Source organism: Oryzias latipes, chromosome 19 (genome assembly GCF_053564925.1).
Source record: "Oryzias latipes strain Hd-rR chromosome 19, Olatipes_Hd-rR_3.1".
Taxonomy (NCBI): domain Eukaryota; kingdom Metazoa; phylum Chordata; class Actinopteri; order Beloniformes; family Adrianichthyidae; genus Oryzias; species Oryzias latipes.
In genome coordinates this window covers 15,869,842-15,885,884 of record NC_136255.1, presented here as the reverse complement: position 1 = coordinate 15,885,884, position 16,043 = coordinate 15,869,842, and the positions used below count along the sequence as shown (strand labels likewise).

The following is a 16,043-nucleotide window of genomic DNA, read 5'->3' as shown; positions in this document are numbered from 1 at the left end:
GGTCTGTCTATATAAATAAGCTTTATGAGTTAAAAACAATTTAATTAAACAAAAGTAATTTTTAGTTTTTTAACAATCGTATAATATATTATTAGATTGACTTTTATTATTCACAGATAACTTGCTTCACGTTCTTTTTTTTTGTTTGTTTTGTTTGTTGTTTTTGAGTAAAGAGGATTTCACAGCTCAACTTTCTGAGTTCATATCTGGAAATGTGTTGTAACAACCACCGCCACAGGGGACAGTGTGCAACAACCATTTCCCCCATAAAAGGTAAAACTATTCTTAGAGGATGCAGTCTACGTGAGGAGAATTAGAGGTCTTAACTAGTGTCAGAGTTTCTTCATGTGGTTGCAGCTTGCATATGGTGGACAGTAAACAGGAGATGTTCCAGAAACCCTCTGCAGAGAGCTGAGGACCATCTGTGGCTCACTGCGGCTGGAGACAGATGGCTGAAAAGACTCCCGTCACCACAGATAGCTTCTACTTTAACAAGCAGTTCATCCCTTTAGTTAGAATCAAAATGTACAACTATATAGGGAGATATATAAAATAATTTAATTTGACTTGGAAAAACTTAAAGTTGTAAAAGTTTTTTGTTTTTTTTACTAATTGAGCATTTAAGATTTTATTTGTGTAATATATGAGTTTCTGTCATTATTCTTGTCCACTACATGTAAAACCTAATGTCTGAACACCTAGTTCTGGCCAAAACGGTGACAGTTGATTAAAGGAAAAACACTGACACCATTTGTCAAAATGCTGAAGTACAGGAGTCAAAAACTCTGCTTGTGGTGAAGTAGCTTTCTTGAGTATTTTGTGGTATTCTGCAGCTCCAGTTGGGGTATAAAAAAGCAGAACACCCATTTAAACTGAATTGCTTCTCGTGTGTCCCATTAATGTTCTCCTACAATGTTTATGGGTGACTTAATTGAACTGCCAGGTCTTAGTGGGTTTAAAAATCCCCCCTGAGACTCAAAAGGCAGAGATGATAAAAAATCCCCAGCATCTGGATGAGAAGCTGTAGCCTGAAGTGGTCTGGTGAAGGCTGTGTGGGTAAGTCATCCAGAAAAGAGGTGGGCTCTGATCTCCAAGTGTCCAAATTTGGAATAATGTGACATAATTAAAATAATCCAAGCAGAAATCCTTTAAAATTGTTAGCCTTTTACTTCACACAAATTTAAAAAGTTAAATGATTCTTATTCAGGACCATGAAATGTTATCAATATTTTGCAGCCATTCAGGAAATGACTAATTTTGTTCAGTCGTGATGAAAAAATGTTGCAGATTCTGGGCTTCTACTTAAAACAAAGTTTTGAAAATACATTTGTTGTTTTTACTCTTTGGCAGGTTATAACATTTTGTTCCTTGCTGATTATACTTTGTTAAAGTGAACACCACAACCAAAAAAACAATTTATTTTTTTTATTTTCCAGGACATAAACTCTAAAATCCATATACATTTATCAGGGCTTTTAGTGCATATACTTTTTGAAATAATTCATTAAACCTTTTACATAAGGTGCCGTGTACTGCGGTATTAAACATCTCCACTTGAAGTATTTTTAATAGTTTTTTTGCCGATGCACACATATGCGGAGTAAAAGAAAACAAGTGTTGGAATATATTTTAGGGACTGTTTCTTTTCTTGTTGTTTTATGTGTTTAAATACAGAAGAATTTTGGTTATTAGCAGCTTTAGGGGCAGTTCTTTTGTTACATTTCAAGGTTTGATTGCAACATTAGTTGTGCAGATAGTTTGAGTGAGGACAAAAACGTTCAAAAAAAAAAACATTCCGTCCAGAAAATCAATGTTTTTGGGCATAAATGGAGAGTTGATGTAATAAATAAAACTCTAGTAAAGAAAAATAAAGAAGAATCCAGTCCACATCCATTTACTAAGCTTCTGATGATCCCACACTTTTTGAATCCCGCCTTTGGTCAATCGTCTCACAAGTTTCTTTGCCTAGCTCATTCTCCATGTATGCCTGGACGGATCGCCACAGCGCCTTGATGTTTCCCTCGCCAAAACCCGTCGCTCCTCTTCGTTCTATCAGCTCCAGGAAGAAGGTGTCTTCTGCAAATATAGGCTTGGTGAACACCTGAAGAAGGTATCTGTGAAAACAAAATACACAAGAGTCCAGATAAATAAGATTCCTACATACTTTCATTATTTCACAGAATTTGTCATAAAACCCAGATAAAGTTTACTATTTACAATTTGAATCTTTAATTTTTTTTTTAATCCTAAAAATGTAGTCCTTTAATTATATTTTTCACAGTGTTTTTTAGATCAAAATATAAAGTTATTTCTTTATCCGTCTCAGAGTTCTTACAGAAAAAATGTTTTATATTTTCAGAGACACTAAGGCTGGTAATAAAATCCACACAGAAGGTTCAAATCTACAATATTGTGTTCTATTGAAGAATTCCCAATATGATACATAAACAATCCTATTTAAAAAAGTAAACAGGAAAGAATACATTTGAGATATTCCAGTTCTAAAGTGTGTTTTACCTTCTGTTTTCCCTGGACGCTTCCTGAGCTGAGGGATCCGTGTGCAGGTCAGTATCCAGGAGAATTCCATGTTGGGCCAAAACCTGAGGGTCGTGTCCCACTTCCTCTATTTCCAGCTGTTTTCCCACCTGCAGGACAGAAGAAATTCCCAGATGTTTTCGAACACAATCCTGAGCAGAACTATTGTAATATAAAGACAGACACTAAACAATTTTTTTTAACCATTTAACAGAATCCGTACATGCTTGGATGTACACAAACAAATAAAGTACAAAGAAAATAATGACTATTACTACTGCTAAAACTAGCTTAAAAAACATGTATTCAATAATGTTTCATTCTGGGTTAGTGTAACTAATTTGAAAACAGAATTATATGAGAAAGCACAGAGGAAGTCTCATCATTATGTGGTAACTATGACACAATAAAAGCCATCTTTTACTGAATTAATTGTACTTAGTTTTGAAAGGTTTTTCTTCTCTTTAGTCACGTCTGTTCATAATTTTGCAAATATTCATGTCTGCCTGTGTTTTTTCAACCAAATAAATACACTTTTTTGTTGTTTTCTACTGAAAGAATTTTATGAAAATGTTGTGATTCTGAAGAATTGACAATTAGTTTTTAACATGGAATAGAATTTTACAGTTTTACCTTCCATAGATTGTAATTGTGTACTAAAATATAACAATTCATAGAAATTGACTATTCTATTGCTCATAAACTTAAATTTTCCTATATTTTGCATGTTAAAAATCCAAATAGATTAAATAAACTTGAATTACTTTATTTTTTTTGGTAACGATCAGTGTAATTCAAACCTCTGTGTAGTATGCAGGAGGAGGGGAGAAAAACTGCACACCAGCAGCAGCCATCAGGTTTGCAGTAGAGACGATGTTGTTGGTGTACAGTGCAATGTGCTGGATCCCAGGTGCTCTATGGTGCTCCAGGAAGGTGTCGACCTGGTTACGACCTGGAAAATGTGAACTCACGTGAAGATGCGAAAGAGATATGAAATGCATGAAGCGATGTGATGAGCTGCTTTACCTTGATGAGGTAGTGACTCTGCAATGACAAACTTGCAGTCAGGCTCTTTTCGGTCGGCAAAGGGAACACTGATGCCAGCTTTACTGCACTTCCAGTACTGCATGGCAGTGAGTCGTAGTCCAACGCCTTTCTGGTTGACTACGAAACCTTCATCCACATCTTCATTCCTACACAAAACAACAAACATAATCATAACAACCATGAAAAGTCTATTGTATCGTGTTTTATCATATCATGCCTTATCTTATATCATGTTTGATCATATATCTTATCCAATGGTATCGTGTCTTAAATTATCTATAAATAAGTTTGCTTCTTACCTATCAATGAAAAACCTCTTAAAGCCAAACATCTTCTCATACCAACTCATGACCTGCTGGGTTGATTTCCTGGGACAGGCATAGGTGATGTGATCAAAATGAGTCACAGAATCAGAATCTTCCGAGCTCCAGTCCTGTTCAGTCACATCAAATCCGGGCAGGAAGGCGCCCCCATATTTTGTCTTATCCACTAATGTATGGCACACGTTTCCCACAACTGATTTAACCACAGAGTAGGTGACTAGCCCGTTCTGGTCCTCAACCGTTGTAGGCGGTACTAGGAAGCTGCAGCCCAGATGGTGGAGATCCCTCGCTGACCTTTCCACATCCTCCACCTCGAAGCACACGTTGCTGACAGAATCCACTGGGTGGAGAGGACAGACATCGTACAGAGCAGCCGTGGTGTTGTATTTCCCAGCATGGACTCGTGGGTCGTCTACACAGGTCCCCGGTAAACCAAGCGGTCCACTACGGTTTGGTTTTTCATTCACAACAAATATCGCCGCTCCGTTTCTGAAAGCCACCTGCCTCGAGCAAGCAGTTAGCCTGGTAGCAAATAAATTAAACTTGTATTTAGAGACAAGGTCATAAGCTATCTTCTGCCCATTAGAAACGTGGAGGGAAACATGGTGTAACCGGCGCAGGGCAACAGCCATGATTTCCCGTGTGACGTATGACAGGAGGCGTGTCCGAAACGATTTTGTAAAATAGAATTGGAGTGACGTAATTGTGAAAAATCAATCCAAAAAACTTTATTAGTCGAACAAAATAATTTACAGTCAATTATGTCGAACGAGATTTTTTAAACTAATTACAAACAAAATATGTTTTTACTAGAAATAAAAATTCAAACGTAGACTTTATTACAAAAAAGAAAAAAACATGAATAAAAATCAAGCTATGTCAAAATTGTTTGTAGAAAAAATTACATCCCGAAATATGACTTTATTTTAATGCTTTTTTCCACAAAATCTGAATTTTTATCGGTATATTAAAAAGAGAGAAAAAGTTAAAACAAAACAAGTATTTTTTGTTGACAATTCATAAAAAATATGAAAAATAAAATTAGTCTCAGAAAAGTCAACCCGACATAAAAAGTGAAATGATATTTTTTTTTAAAAAAAGAGAGAGCGAAATCCAAATTAATCCCATCCCTGCGAATTAGAAATAATAATCACTTCTCGATCAATTTAAAATTTATATTTTACATTTTTTCTACATATTTTTAAAACTATCACTTTAAAATTATATACTGGGGTTTTCCGGGCCCTTTTTCTCTTGTGTATAATGTTTTGTCAAAATTATGCTTAGGTTCTTATCTTATTTTTGCTGATCATAAATGCCCTTGAGTTTTAGATGTCCCAGCAAGTTCGTGAACGCCTCCCAGTGTTTCCCCTTCGTCCAATCGTTTCGAGAGCTCCGCCATATGATTGGTGACGAACGTTTATTTTGGCTCGGCCCCTGACTCGAGCCGTCGCCGCCATTAAACAGGACGGAGACCGTACAAACCATGGAGAGTTGCGGATTTGCACTATGAATAGAGGCGCTCGGAGGCCTTGGCAATGCTCGCTTTGTTCCGTGAGAGATTAATGCGCCCGTGAAGTTAAAGATGTGAGTAAAGGAGGGAATCTACTTTAGACTGGGAAAGGTTTGATTGAGCAGGAGGAGGGACCGGAGAGAAGAAGAAGGGGTTGTTGTGGTTTGCAGCGGCGCTTTAAAGGCGTACGAAGTCATGAATCGGTAAGAAATGTTTCCTCCTCAAATATAATATTAATAAAAACGTCAAATTAGGTCAAATTTGACCAAGAATGTATTATGTTAAGAGTTACATTTTATGCTATCTAATGTTACAAACAGCGGGTTAGCTGGTGGTCACCTAGCAAGGTTAGCTTAAATAATAATAACACCACAACAAATCGTATTTTTTGCTACATAGCTCGCTAATTACATATAAACCTTTATCTAGATATAAGGAAATGTGGACAGACTATAGCTGTTCTGTTACTTTTTTCAAAGTTTTAGAACGTATTCTTCTAGCTAAAATGATATTGAAGTTAAGTTAGCTAATTGAGGGTTAAGGAAAAGTATCAGTTGATCAAAATTATTTAAAATTACTTCGTAGTATTTTATTTTTGGCTCACATGTAACTGGATTCAACCGAACAGATCCAGAATGACGGACCAGAGGGGGAAGTGGGCCTGTGAGTACTGCACCTATGAGAACTGGCCATCTGCCAACAAGTGTACAATGTGTAGTGCACCCCGGATGAGGGGTCCCATCATCACAGAGGAACCCTACAAAACCGGTCCTGATCTGGACCCCAGTCCAGAGTGGGACCCTCCCAGAACTGATCGGGGAAGCAGCCTCCTCATCTGTCCGGACTCCAGTGCAAGGCCGAGAGTTAAACCTTCCAGCATGGCGGAGATTGCTAACAAGTGGTCCTGCCACATGTGCACCTATCTGAACTGGCCTCGGGCCGTCCGTTGCACACAGTGTCTGTGTCAGCGCCCGAGAACCAGCAGCCCCACTGAGTCTCCCCAGACGTCAGGCTGCCGCCCTGGTGTTCACTCTCCAGTGGACACCTGTGAGGAGTATAATGACAGGAACAGACTGAACACTCACCAGCAGCATTGGACATGCACGGTGTGCACTTACCAGAATTGGCCCACCACTACAGCATGTGTGGTGTGTGACTTCCCCAAGCCCAGCAACCAGGAGAGCACAGAGCCAGTGGAGACCGCAGAGCCCTCGCCCCTGATCATTGAGCAGGACGTAGCACGATGGAGGGGAAGCTGCAGTGGAAGTCAACGGAGATCCCCTCCCATGGCCAAAAGAGAAGACTTTCAGAGGATAGAGCTGGCAGCTGGAGCTGTTAGTAAAGAGGAGCAGGAGGTGGATTTCAAGAAGCTCAAGCAGATCAGAAACCGGATGAGGAAAACAGACTGGCTGTTCCTTAGTGCTTGTGCCGGTGAGTTGGTTTTAGATTAATTATTGGACATTATGTCAATTATGTACAAGCAGATAAGTTAAATTATTTTACTAAAGCAATGTTGCTTCTTAGCGACAAAATTGTAGCCCAAAAATGGATCTGATTCAGCACATCCTTTTTGTTGTGTTCCCCTGAGAGCATCTTTGACAAACCGAAAGGTTGCGAGTGCTTTCCAGCCGCTGGGGATGAATGGGCCGTCTGGGCTGCCCAGTGAGAGCGGAGCCTGTGGACCAGAGTCTGCCCTGGCACGAGATCAACACACTCTGTAAACAGAGGTGCTTATGTTCCCGACAGGGGCCTTTAGGCGGGCGGGCAGAAATAGACCTCTCAAAATATGAGAAGCTGTCAACAAAGGAGCATGAAGGCAGCATGTGATCCGCACTGTTGATCACGTGACCTTTGCTTTTGATGAGTTATTTTATATAAAGTTTACACCTTAAAAGTGTTCTCCATGCTTTTTGATTTAGTTCCTCACAGTGTCAGCTGACTGTACAGAGTTTTGCACTTTATGGCCAAGAGGCCAAGCACTTCCTCGCCTCCAAGGACCTGCCTGTTTGCCTCACATTGGTACTGTTGTTGGTCTCTGCGGCTGAGTTCCCTCACATCCTAGCCGTTTGTGTTTTTGGAATTTTGTCCTTTTGTTTCACAGTGATTAGAACAGACAGGTTCTGCTGCTGCTGCTTAAACTGACCCTTTTTTAACGTTTTGTCAGCCACTCGTGACAATGTAACAGCACCTAAAAATATCTGTCAACATCATCCTCAGCACTTTTTTAGGGGCTGTAAAATTTTACATTTTTTTTCCAAAAGGGTTTTTTGGCAAACCTATATAAATATTTAGGGGTTTGTTTGTGTACAAAAAAAATGCTGCATCCCTTTTGAAAATACTTCCCAAAAAGTTTTTTTTTTTTATAAGCACATTTTATGGTACTTTATTTATTTTTCCAGATATGTATTATTTTATATAAAGACAGAGTAGTGTTGATTGTTTTTTTTTCTTAAGCAGAAATCACATTGATGATGATATCAGGAAGTTATAAAGGCCGTTTCTGTTTTTTTAACCTTGATAACAGAGATAAAATATTTTGTGATAGATAGAAGAGCAGTTGAAACCGGGACAATTTTTTATTGCTTTCTTTGTTGTAGGTCATAAGAAATATCTGTTGTTCTACAGTGGTGGGAGTGCTTTTGTGTGGTCTGTTGCATTCCTGACACTCCAGAATATTCCAGCTAAAATCTCTCTGTGGCTCTTTACAGATCTGGGTTTGGAAAATATCCCCCTGCTTGGGTTAAATGAGACTTGGTGTGTCAAATCCAGGTCAAATGAATGTTCTGCATGAGAGAACAACTTCAGAAAAAAATATTCAAAAGCCGCCAGTGTTTATGTTCTTCCTGTTTCATTTTGACCTATTCTGTCTAGTAAAAATGTGGAGACTACCGGGTCCAGAAAGCAGGGAGGTATCCTCTGTTCCTCTATCCTTTGACGCAGTTCAACACCACCCACTGCCCTGTTGGTTCAGCTAAGTTGTAGTCTGACTGTATGATGGCTGTTCTCGCCGTCAAGGTCAGGAGAACTGCTGATGTAAACACTTGGTGATTTGTGCATTCAATTCTTGTCTTCCGCTTTCAAATATCTCTGCGGTTTTGGATGGAAAGTGGTTGTGATCAATCTGCAGCATGTATCGGAACATTTATAGACGTGGTTCTTTCAAGGAGCACGTCCTAACTGGTGCTTTTCAGCAGTTTAAACAGATCAGGGGAACCAGAATAGTAGCATAGACTGACTGACAGCTGAGTCTATGCAGATCCGTTCACATCACTGGCTTCACCTCTGCAGGGAGATGTGGAGGAAGAATAATGTTCCAGAGTGGTGCCGCTGCGAGCTGTAGTTCAACATGCTAAAACGTTTTGCTGCAGGTGTTGTGGAGGGAGACCTGGCCGCAGTGGAGGCCTACAAGTCGTCCGACGGCGACATCGCTCGACAGTTGACCGCTGACGAGGTGCAGCTGCTCAACCGCTCCTCAGCGTTTGACGTCGGCTTCACCCTGGTCCATCTGGCTATCCGCTTCCAGAGGCAGGACATGCTGGCCATACTACTGACAGAGGTAAGCTTAGTAACGTTGCCAAATCTGTTCATAATTAGGTACATTGTTTTTGCATTTTACAGGTTGAATTTTTGGCCTTTTGGGACCAAATGAAGCCATCTCATCATTGCTCTGCTAGTCTGTTCTTCACGACGCCCATGTCTGTTCCCAAAGTGGATGATGTATGGCAGATGCCTGTAACTGCAGCAGAAATGCACTTTGAGGATTAGCTGGAGGATTAGTCTGGCTTCAGTCATTGGTTCCTAATGGACATGATAATGCAGAGCTGATGTGGTTTGGAAGCAGCGCAAGCGATGATTAGGGGAGGCACAGAGGGTGAAGGGAAAGGTGACCTGTTAGCAGCACGTTGCAGCAAATCACAAATCATGATCATGCTTTTCTAGACCTGCTTCAGATGGATTCTGCTGCATTATTTGCAACGACCCGTGCATGAAATTCAGCCAGCAGCTGACCTGCATGATCTGTTGTGCTTGCAGGTGAGCCAACAGGCTGCAAAGTGTATTCCCTCCATGGTGTGTCCCGAGCTGACGGAGCAGATCCGCAGGGAGATCACAGCGTCTCTGCACCAGCGCAAAGGCGACATCGCCTGTTACTTCCTCACTGACTTGGTCACTTTCACTCTGCCTGCAGGTACTCCACCCACGTCACTGCACCACCCACCAAATCTGTGTCTCTATAGCGCCCAGCTGGTGTTCGAAACCTCTGGATGTGAAATAATTTAATATATTTAAACATTGTGAGGAGTTGGTGTCAAGTATTTAGCTGCTGACTGACTTTTATTCTGTCCTGCTCCTACTAAAGTCAATATCATGAAGTACAGAATGAAGGAGAATACCCTCCAGTGTCCCACCATAGCTCCCCGATCCCAGTGAAATATCCCGCCTCATCCATAAGTCCAAACCATCCACATGTCTGCTCGATCCCCTCCCAACATCCCTGGTTAAATCCTGCCTCCCCTCTCTTCTTCCCTTTATTTCTGTTATTATCCACTCCTCGTTGACTTTCAGTATTGTCCCCTCACTTCTGTAGACCGCTGCTGTCAAACCAATCCCAAAAAACCCAGCTCAGACCCCAAGTCCTTTAATAACCTCCCCTTAAGCTCCAAAATACTTGAAAAATAGTCACCTCCCAACTTCATCATCATCTTAATCAAAACGATCTCTTGGAACCCTTTCAATCCGGTTTTCGCCCCCTTCATAGCACTGAAACTGCCCTGGTGTAAATCACGAATGACCTTCTCCTAGCAACAGATTTTGGACTCATCACCATCCTCATCCTACCTGACTTGAGTGCAGCCTTTGACAACATATCTCACTTCGTCTTCCTTCACAGACACTCATCTCTTGGTATCAAGTCCACCCTCCTCTGCTGGTTCCATTCTTCCTTCTCAAGCTGCACTCAGTTTATCCAACTGAAATCCCTAAATCTCAACCCACACTCATTTTCTCTGGTGTACCTCAATGTTCTGTTCTCGGGCTCCTTCTCTTCATTACTTACCTCTGACCCCTTGGCAATATATTCCGTAAATTCAACATTGATTTTCCTTGTTTCGCAGATGACACTCTGCTCTATCTGTTCAGTAAACCCAAATCTTCTTCCACCTTCCTCCCTTTCCTCCTGCCTGTTTGAAATAAAAACCTGGTTCAGCTTAAACTTCCTCAAACTGAACTGCCATAAAACCGAATTTCTCCTTGTAGGTTCACCATGGGGAGCTGTGGCTTCAGGCCCCCCCCCCCCCCCCCCCCCCCCCCCCCCAACCTGTTACATTGACCCCTTTTCAATTTTTAAATCCAAACTCAAAACCTGATTAAATTTGGTTTTCCAAATCACAATTTTTCTTCATCTGTTGTCTGATTTTTATTAAGATGTAAATATATTTATTGTGTTTTACTTTTGGATTATTTAAATGCATTATTATTATTATTATTATTATTATTATTATTTCTTTATTGTTCAATAGCCACAGTAGCCCCACACACACCACAGAGCTGTTTACAGTGTACAGCTATTGACAAAATGTCATGCAGTGAGTGGAGTTGCAAAGCACATCCTCCCGTGTGGGTCATTATGGGGGATGGAGCTTTCAGTTTAGCGTGTTGCTGCTAAATAAAGGGCGTAGCATCATACGGTCACCTGCTTGCAGATATTGAGGACCTGCCACCTGCGGTTCAGGAGAAGCTGTTGGATGAGGTGCTGGATCGAGATGTGCAGAAAGGTTTTTCTCGTCATTTGATCACAAAATCAATTATCCTCATTGAGTTTGAGTCAAACACAAATGGGGGGGTTTTAAGAGACAAATCAAGTGTTTTGTGTATGTGTGTTTTTAGAACTAGAGGAGGAATCTCCTGTCATCAACTGGTCCCTGGAGCTGTGCACGCGCCTGGACAGCCGGCTGTACGCCCTGTGGAACCGCACAGCGGGGGACTGCCTGCTGGACTCGGTTCTGCAGGCCACCTGGGGCATTTACGACAAGGACTCGGTCCTCCGAAAGACCCTCCACGACAGCCTGCACGACTGCTCTCACTGGTAAAACCCAGATTCCAGAGTGGGCTTTAGCTTTTTCTACTCCCACGTCCTGACTGACCCAGATGAAGTGAACTGTGTGACTGATGAAGATGCTTTACTTGGGTCAAAAAACCAACAGTGTCCTGCAGCTGTGTTGCGTAGTTTCTTCCTCAAAAACCTCAAAGCAAGGAAACTGAAACCAGCTGCACTTTATTTTTTAACTTTTAACATAACTTCAGATAATTAGAGAAAAAAAATAATCTTCTTCACATGGGTTGGAATTTGTTTTTCAGTGGGATTGCAGGGCTTTTGATGTGTTTTCAAGAGGCCTGCATACGTAAAGAGAGGCATTTCCTCAGGATACTAGCTGACTTCCTCCACTTGGTCAAATCCAGACTTTGATGACGTGCATTTTAAACTGAGTTTTATAACTTCTGTGGATATTTCTCAGTACAACCTGGTGCAGTGAAAGGAATGAAACTGTCATTGGTTGAGTAAAACAACAACAGGTTTTGTTGTGACCTCAGGTTTTACACTCGCTGGAAGGAGTGGGAGTCCTGGTACTCGCAGAGCTTTGGTTTACATTTTTCCCTTCGAGAGGAGCAGTGGCAGGAGGACTGGGCTTTCATCCTGACGTTGGCCAGCCAGGTGATTCACTCCCATGATGCCTTTAGGTTGATCATTTCCCTGTTTCCTGTTTGTGAGCGTTTTCTTAACCGTGGTATTCCGATAAAAATGCCTAAAGGTATCCCTAATGGCAGCACAGGATTTGTTACATTAAAAAAGTACTATTTAATATTAGCTATAATTATAGATGAAATTACTAAAGAAATTCTGGAAATGATGCAAATAGAGGTAATATTTTAACTTCACTTTGCTGTTTTCTTATTGAATATTAAAATCGTGATCTAAAAGCAGTTGAAGATGAATCAGTACAGCATATTTAAATATAAATTCTACTTTTTATGAATTAAATTAGTCTTGAAATGTTTCAAAAAGTATGTTTTTTTTGATGAGAGCTCAATCATTGGACAGGCCGAGGTGTGTGAGGTGGAGGATGGGGTTACAGAAAGGGCGCAGTCTGTCGGACGGCGCTGGAGGTTGACGGACAGCTGATCCACTTTGCTGGCGCGGCCGCTGACGCAGCGCTTCTGTACACGCGACCTCGGGATTAGACGTGTTTAGCGGATGAGCTGCTCCGCTGGCAGTAAAAAACCGCAGCTCGATTAACCGGAACGCGGGCAGAAAAGATCGGGAAGAATTTTGAAGCTGCACGACATGCAGGACATTTAATGCACAGTTATGTCATCTGCTCTGCTGGTACAAATGCAAGTTGAGAAGAAGCATTCTCGGGGTTGCAGCATGTCTGCCGTGTCAGGCCTCCTCACTATATATAGCTGCAGTGATGTGGGGGAAGTTTACAATAAAACAAAACTCCCCCTATGATGCTAGTGTGCAGCCTTCATTTTTTTTTTGTTTTAACTTATTCTGTCCAACAACTGAGCGATCAGATGAGAGCTTAAAGCCTATTAGGTTGGACAGGTTTTTCTATTACAAAAGAGGTTATGTATTTTCGGGTAACCAGGGTGTACATTTGTATAAACCCTTTTTTGTTTTATTCATATTTTTAATTGTATCCTTCATGTGCCTGATTGACAGACTGCAGTCACCCTGTTGCACAAAGGTCTATGTAAATTATAATCTACCGTGCTGGGATGATCAAATTCAGACACTTTTCTGGAAGATCTGCAGTTTAGCTCCTCCTCCAGTTGATGAGCTACTTTTATTGGAGCTGCTGTAATGATGCATCGCTGCTTTCTCTAAGACTAAATATCCATTTCCATATTTTCTTCTGTTTTATGTCTTCAGCCCGGGGCCAGCTTGGAGCAAACCCATATTTTTGTTCTTGCACATATTCTTCGAAGACCGATCATAGTCTACGGAGTGAAATACTACAAAAGTTTCCGTGGGGAAACGTTGGGATACACTCGCTTTCAAGGTAAGACGCCAGAAATGACAGCGTCATTTTGGAAAGTTTATTAAAAACATTTTTTTTTTTTAAAAAGGTGGGATTTAATATGTTTTCAAACTCTACCACTACGCCTGAACCAACACGCTGGACACGCCCACAGGCAATGACAAAGTGATGATACTGATTATGGGAATAAAGGAGGAGGTCCCCACTGTGAAACACAGCGGAGGTTTGGTCATGGTCTGGGGTTGCTTTGCTACATCTGCCACAGGGTGTCTTAAATCTTTGCAGAGAGATTTAAGATGTATCTATTAAACTATGGAGGCCTTGTGGAGCCAAATGTGCTGCAAACTGCAGGTTATGAGTTTTCTAGCAGGAAAATGGCCCAAAATGCAAAAAAATAACAGCCAAACATTTGTCATTTTCAACTTCTTTTCCGTGGGTTGTGTCTTTATTATCTTGGATGAAAAAGGTTTGCTAAATGTGTAAAGAATTAACAGACAATAGTCTGTCAGCTGAAAAGTGAAATTCAGGTTAAGGAGGTTGCTGCAGTACACAGCTAGAGGGTTTGCTCCATCCCGAGCGGCGCGGGTGGAGCGCGCCTTATCCCGTCTGACCGGCTTTGTGCGCCCTCAGGTGTGTACCTGCCTCTGCTGTGGGAGCAGAGCTTCTGCTGGAAGAGCCCCATCGCTCTGGGCTACACACGGGGACACTTCTCCGCCCTGGTGGCCATGGAGAACGACGGCTACGACAATCGCGGTGCGGGCGCCAACCTCAACACGGACGACGACGTCACCGTCACTTTCCTGCCGCTGGTGGACAGTGAGAGGAAGCTTCTGCACATACACTTCCTGTCCGCACAAGAGGTTCGACACCACCACCACAAAGCGCTAGACTTGACACTACGAATGGCGTCAGTAATGGTAAAATATCAGTAGAGTGAGGAAGACTTCAAATAATCAAGAACAGGAGTTTTAAAAAGTAAAAAGAAGAACAGAAAAGTTGTAGATTTTTTTATTTTTAAAGAGAAGTTGCATCTTATTACAGGATTGAATGTAAGTAGAACTTGATGTTTAGAAGAGTATCTGCAGAAAAGCAGAAACGACACGACTGCTATTGTTTCCTTTGACTGGTGTGAACTGAAAGGATTTCCCTTCAGGCTGCATACATGAAATGACACACCGGCCACTGGACGCACATTCAGAAACACGCTAAACGTGTGGTGTTCACACTGCACAAGCAGGGAGGGGCTGCTTCTTCTTCTACTGTTTAGCGCATGTCTGCCACCTACAGGTGGTGTGGTGCAAATCTCTATTCTGATCTGTGAAGGTGTTCTGTTGCTTTACACTTTTGATCAATTTCCTCTTGAAGTTGCATCACAAAGGTCATCAGATGTTTCCGAGCTGTTATTTTTTTTAGGAATCCCAAATCAAGAAAGAAAGTTACATTTTTAATCAAAAATTGCCTCTTTTTTATTTTTTTTTTAATGTCAGTTTTAGGGCAGTAAAATTCTAGAATTTTTTTCCTTTTACCTTTAGTAATAAAAAGAAGTTTCTGTGCCTGGAAACTGAAAAAATCTTACTCGGTGTGTCACACTACTTTGTTTATGGTATTAAAAAAATTAAGTAAAATCTGCAAAAAATAAAACCGAAAAGTAGAAAAGTTTTGAGAATGTTTTGTATTTGATTTCTGAGTGGCAACGGCTCACGGCCAGTTTCTCTGTGCGACAGATGGGCAACGAGGAGCAGCAGGAGAAGCTGCTGAGGGAGTGGCTGGACTGCTGCGTGACCGAAGGAGGCGTGCTGGTCGCCATGCAGAAGAGCTCCCGGCGCCGCAACCACCCTTTAGTCACCCAGATGGTGGAAAAATGGTTGGACAGATACCGGCAGATCCACCCCTGTGCCTCTCTCTCCGACGGCGAGGATGAAGATGAAGACGAGTGAAGGTGAAGCGGAAACAAACTAGAAAAGGACAAAAAAATAAAACCACAAACTCGTATTTCGCCAACTACTGTCCCCGCCCCCTTCCTTTTTGACTTGTATCAATGCATGTTCTGTGGTAGAAACGGCACCATCAACCTGGCGACTGCCCCATCAAAGCACATATACTCACTTGGTTTGCCTGCTGACCCTCCAACCTGCCCCCATTTATCAAGTAACCCCCCCCCCCCCCCCCCCCCCCCCCCCGAAGAAGTCTGCTAGAACATGTAGGAACAAAGTCCCAAAGCTGCACTACAGAACCCAGTTACAGCGCTGCCTGATGGGAAGTTTCCTGATGTTTGTGTGTTTAGGGTTGAAGGAGAACCTGTTTTCCTGAAGACCCCCCCCCCCCCCCAAGCCCCTCCCCCTTTGATGTATTTATTTATTTCTTTGGATAAGCGGCCCTTCGTTCCGACTTTCTGTTAAATCTGCGTTTTGTTTGATTTACTGTCTGAAGTTTTTTTTGCAAAGATAACTGTATTCTGTGAGGGGGGGGGGGGGTAATATAATATTGAGGTTTGATGATATTTTTTGTGACTTGGAGGGGGGGTGAGAGACAACCAAATCCTCTGCCTCTGTCCAGGAGAGCATTAATAAATTGGACTCACTTGCA

At 41.7% G+C, this 16,043-nt stretch overlaps 2 protein-coding genes across 2 annotated transcripts; one reads left to right on the top strand and one right to left on the bottom strand.

Annotated features, from left to right (window-relative positions):
* Positions 1 to 1,411: 1,411 nt before the first annotated feature.
* On the bottom strand, positions 1,412 to 4,617 carry hpdl (4-hydroxyphenylpyruvate dioxygenase-like). The gene is made up of 5 exons (XM_004080444.5): positions 3,882 to 4,617; positions 3,562 to 3,728; positions 3,336 to 3,487; positions 2,518 to 2,645; positions 1,412 to 2,114 (listed from the first exon to the last, which is right to left on the bottom strand). The coding sequence occupies exons 1-5, from the start codon at positions 4,535 to 4,537 to the stop codon at positions 1,898 to 1,900; spliced, it is 1,320 nt and encodes a 439-aa protein (XP_004080492.1). The 5' UTR covers positions 4,538 to 4,617; the 3' UTR covers positions 1,412 to 1,897.
* Positions 4,618 to 5,247: 630 nt separating this feature from the next.
* zranb1a (zinc finger, RAN-binding domain containing 1a) lies at positions 5,248 to 16,043 on the top strand. Its single transcript, XM_023949370.2, has 10 exons — positions 5,248 to 5,621; positions 6,047 to 6,849; positions 8,787 to 8,974; positions 9,451 to 9,604; positions 11,118 to 11,189; positions 11,302 to 11,500; positions 12,007 to 12,127; positions 13,349 to 13,478; positions 14,088 to 14,317; positions 15,182 to 16,043. The coding sequence occupies exons 1-10, from the start codon at positions 5,614 to 5,616 to the stop codon at positions 15,392 to 15,394; spliced, it is 2,118 nt and encodes a 705-aa protein (XP_023805138.1). The 5' UTR covers positions 5,248 to 5,613; the 3' UTR covers positions 15,395 to 16,043.

Coding starts and splice junctions, on each gene's coding strand:
- hpdl (XM_004080444.5), bottom strand. CDS start 4,537: ATGGCTGTTGCCCTGCGCCGGTTACACCATGTTTCCCTCCACGTTTCT. Junction 3,729..3,881: donor AAGAGGTTTTTCATTGATAG/GTAAGAAGCAAA, acceptor TGTTTTGTGTAG/GAATGAAGATGTGGATGAAG. Junction 3,488..3,561: donor AGAGTCACTACCTCATCAAG/GTAAAGCAGCTC, acceptor CACATTTTCCAG/GTCGTAACCAGGTCGACACC.
- zranb1a (XM_023949370.2), top strand. Junction 6,850..8,786: donor GTTCCTTAGTGCTTGTGCCG/GTGAGTTGGTTT, acceptor GTTTTGCTGCAG/GTGTTGTGGAGGGAGACCTG. Junction 8,975..9,450: donor TGGCCATACTACTGACAGAG/GTAAGCTTAGTA, acceptor TTGTGCTTGCAG/GTGAGCCAACAGGCTGCAAA.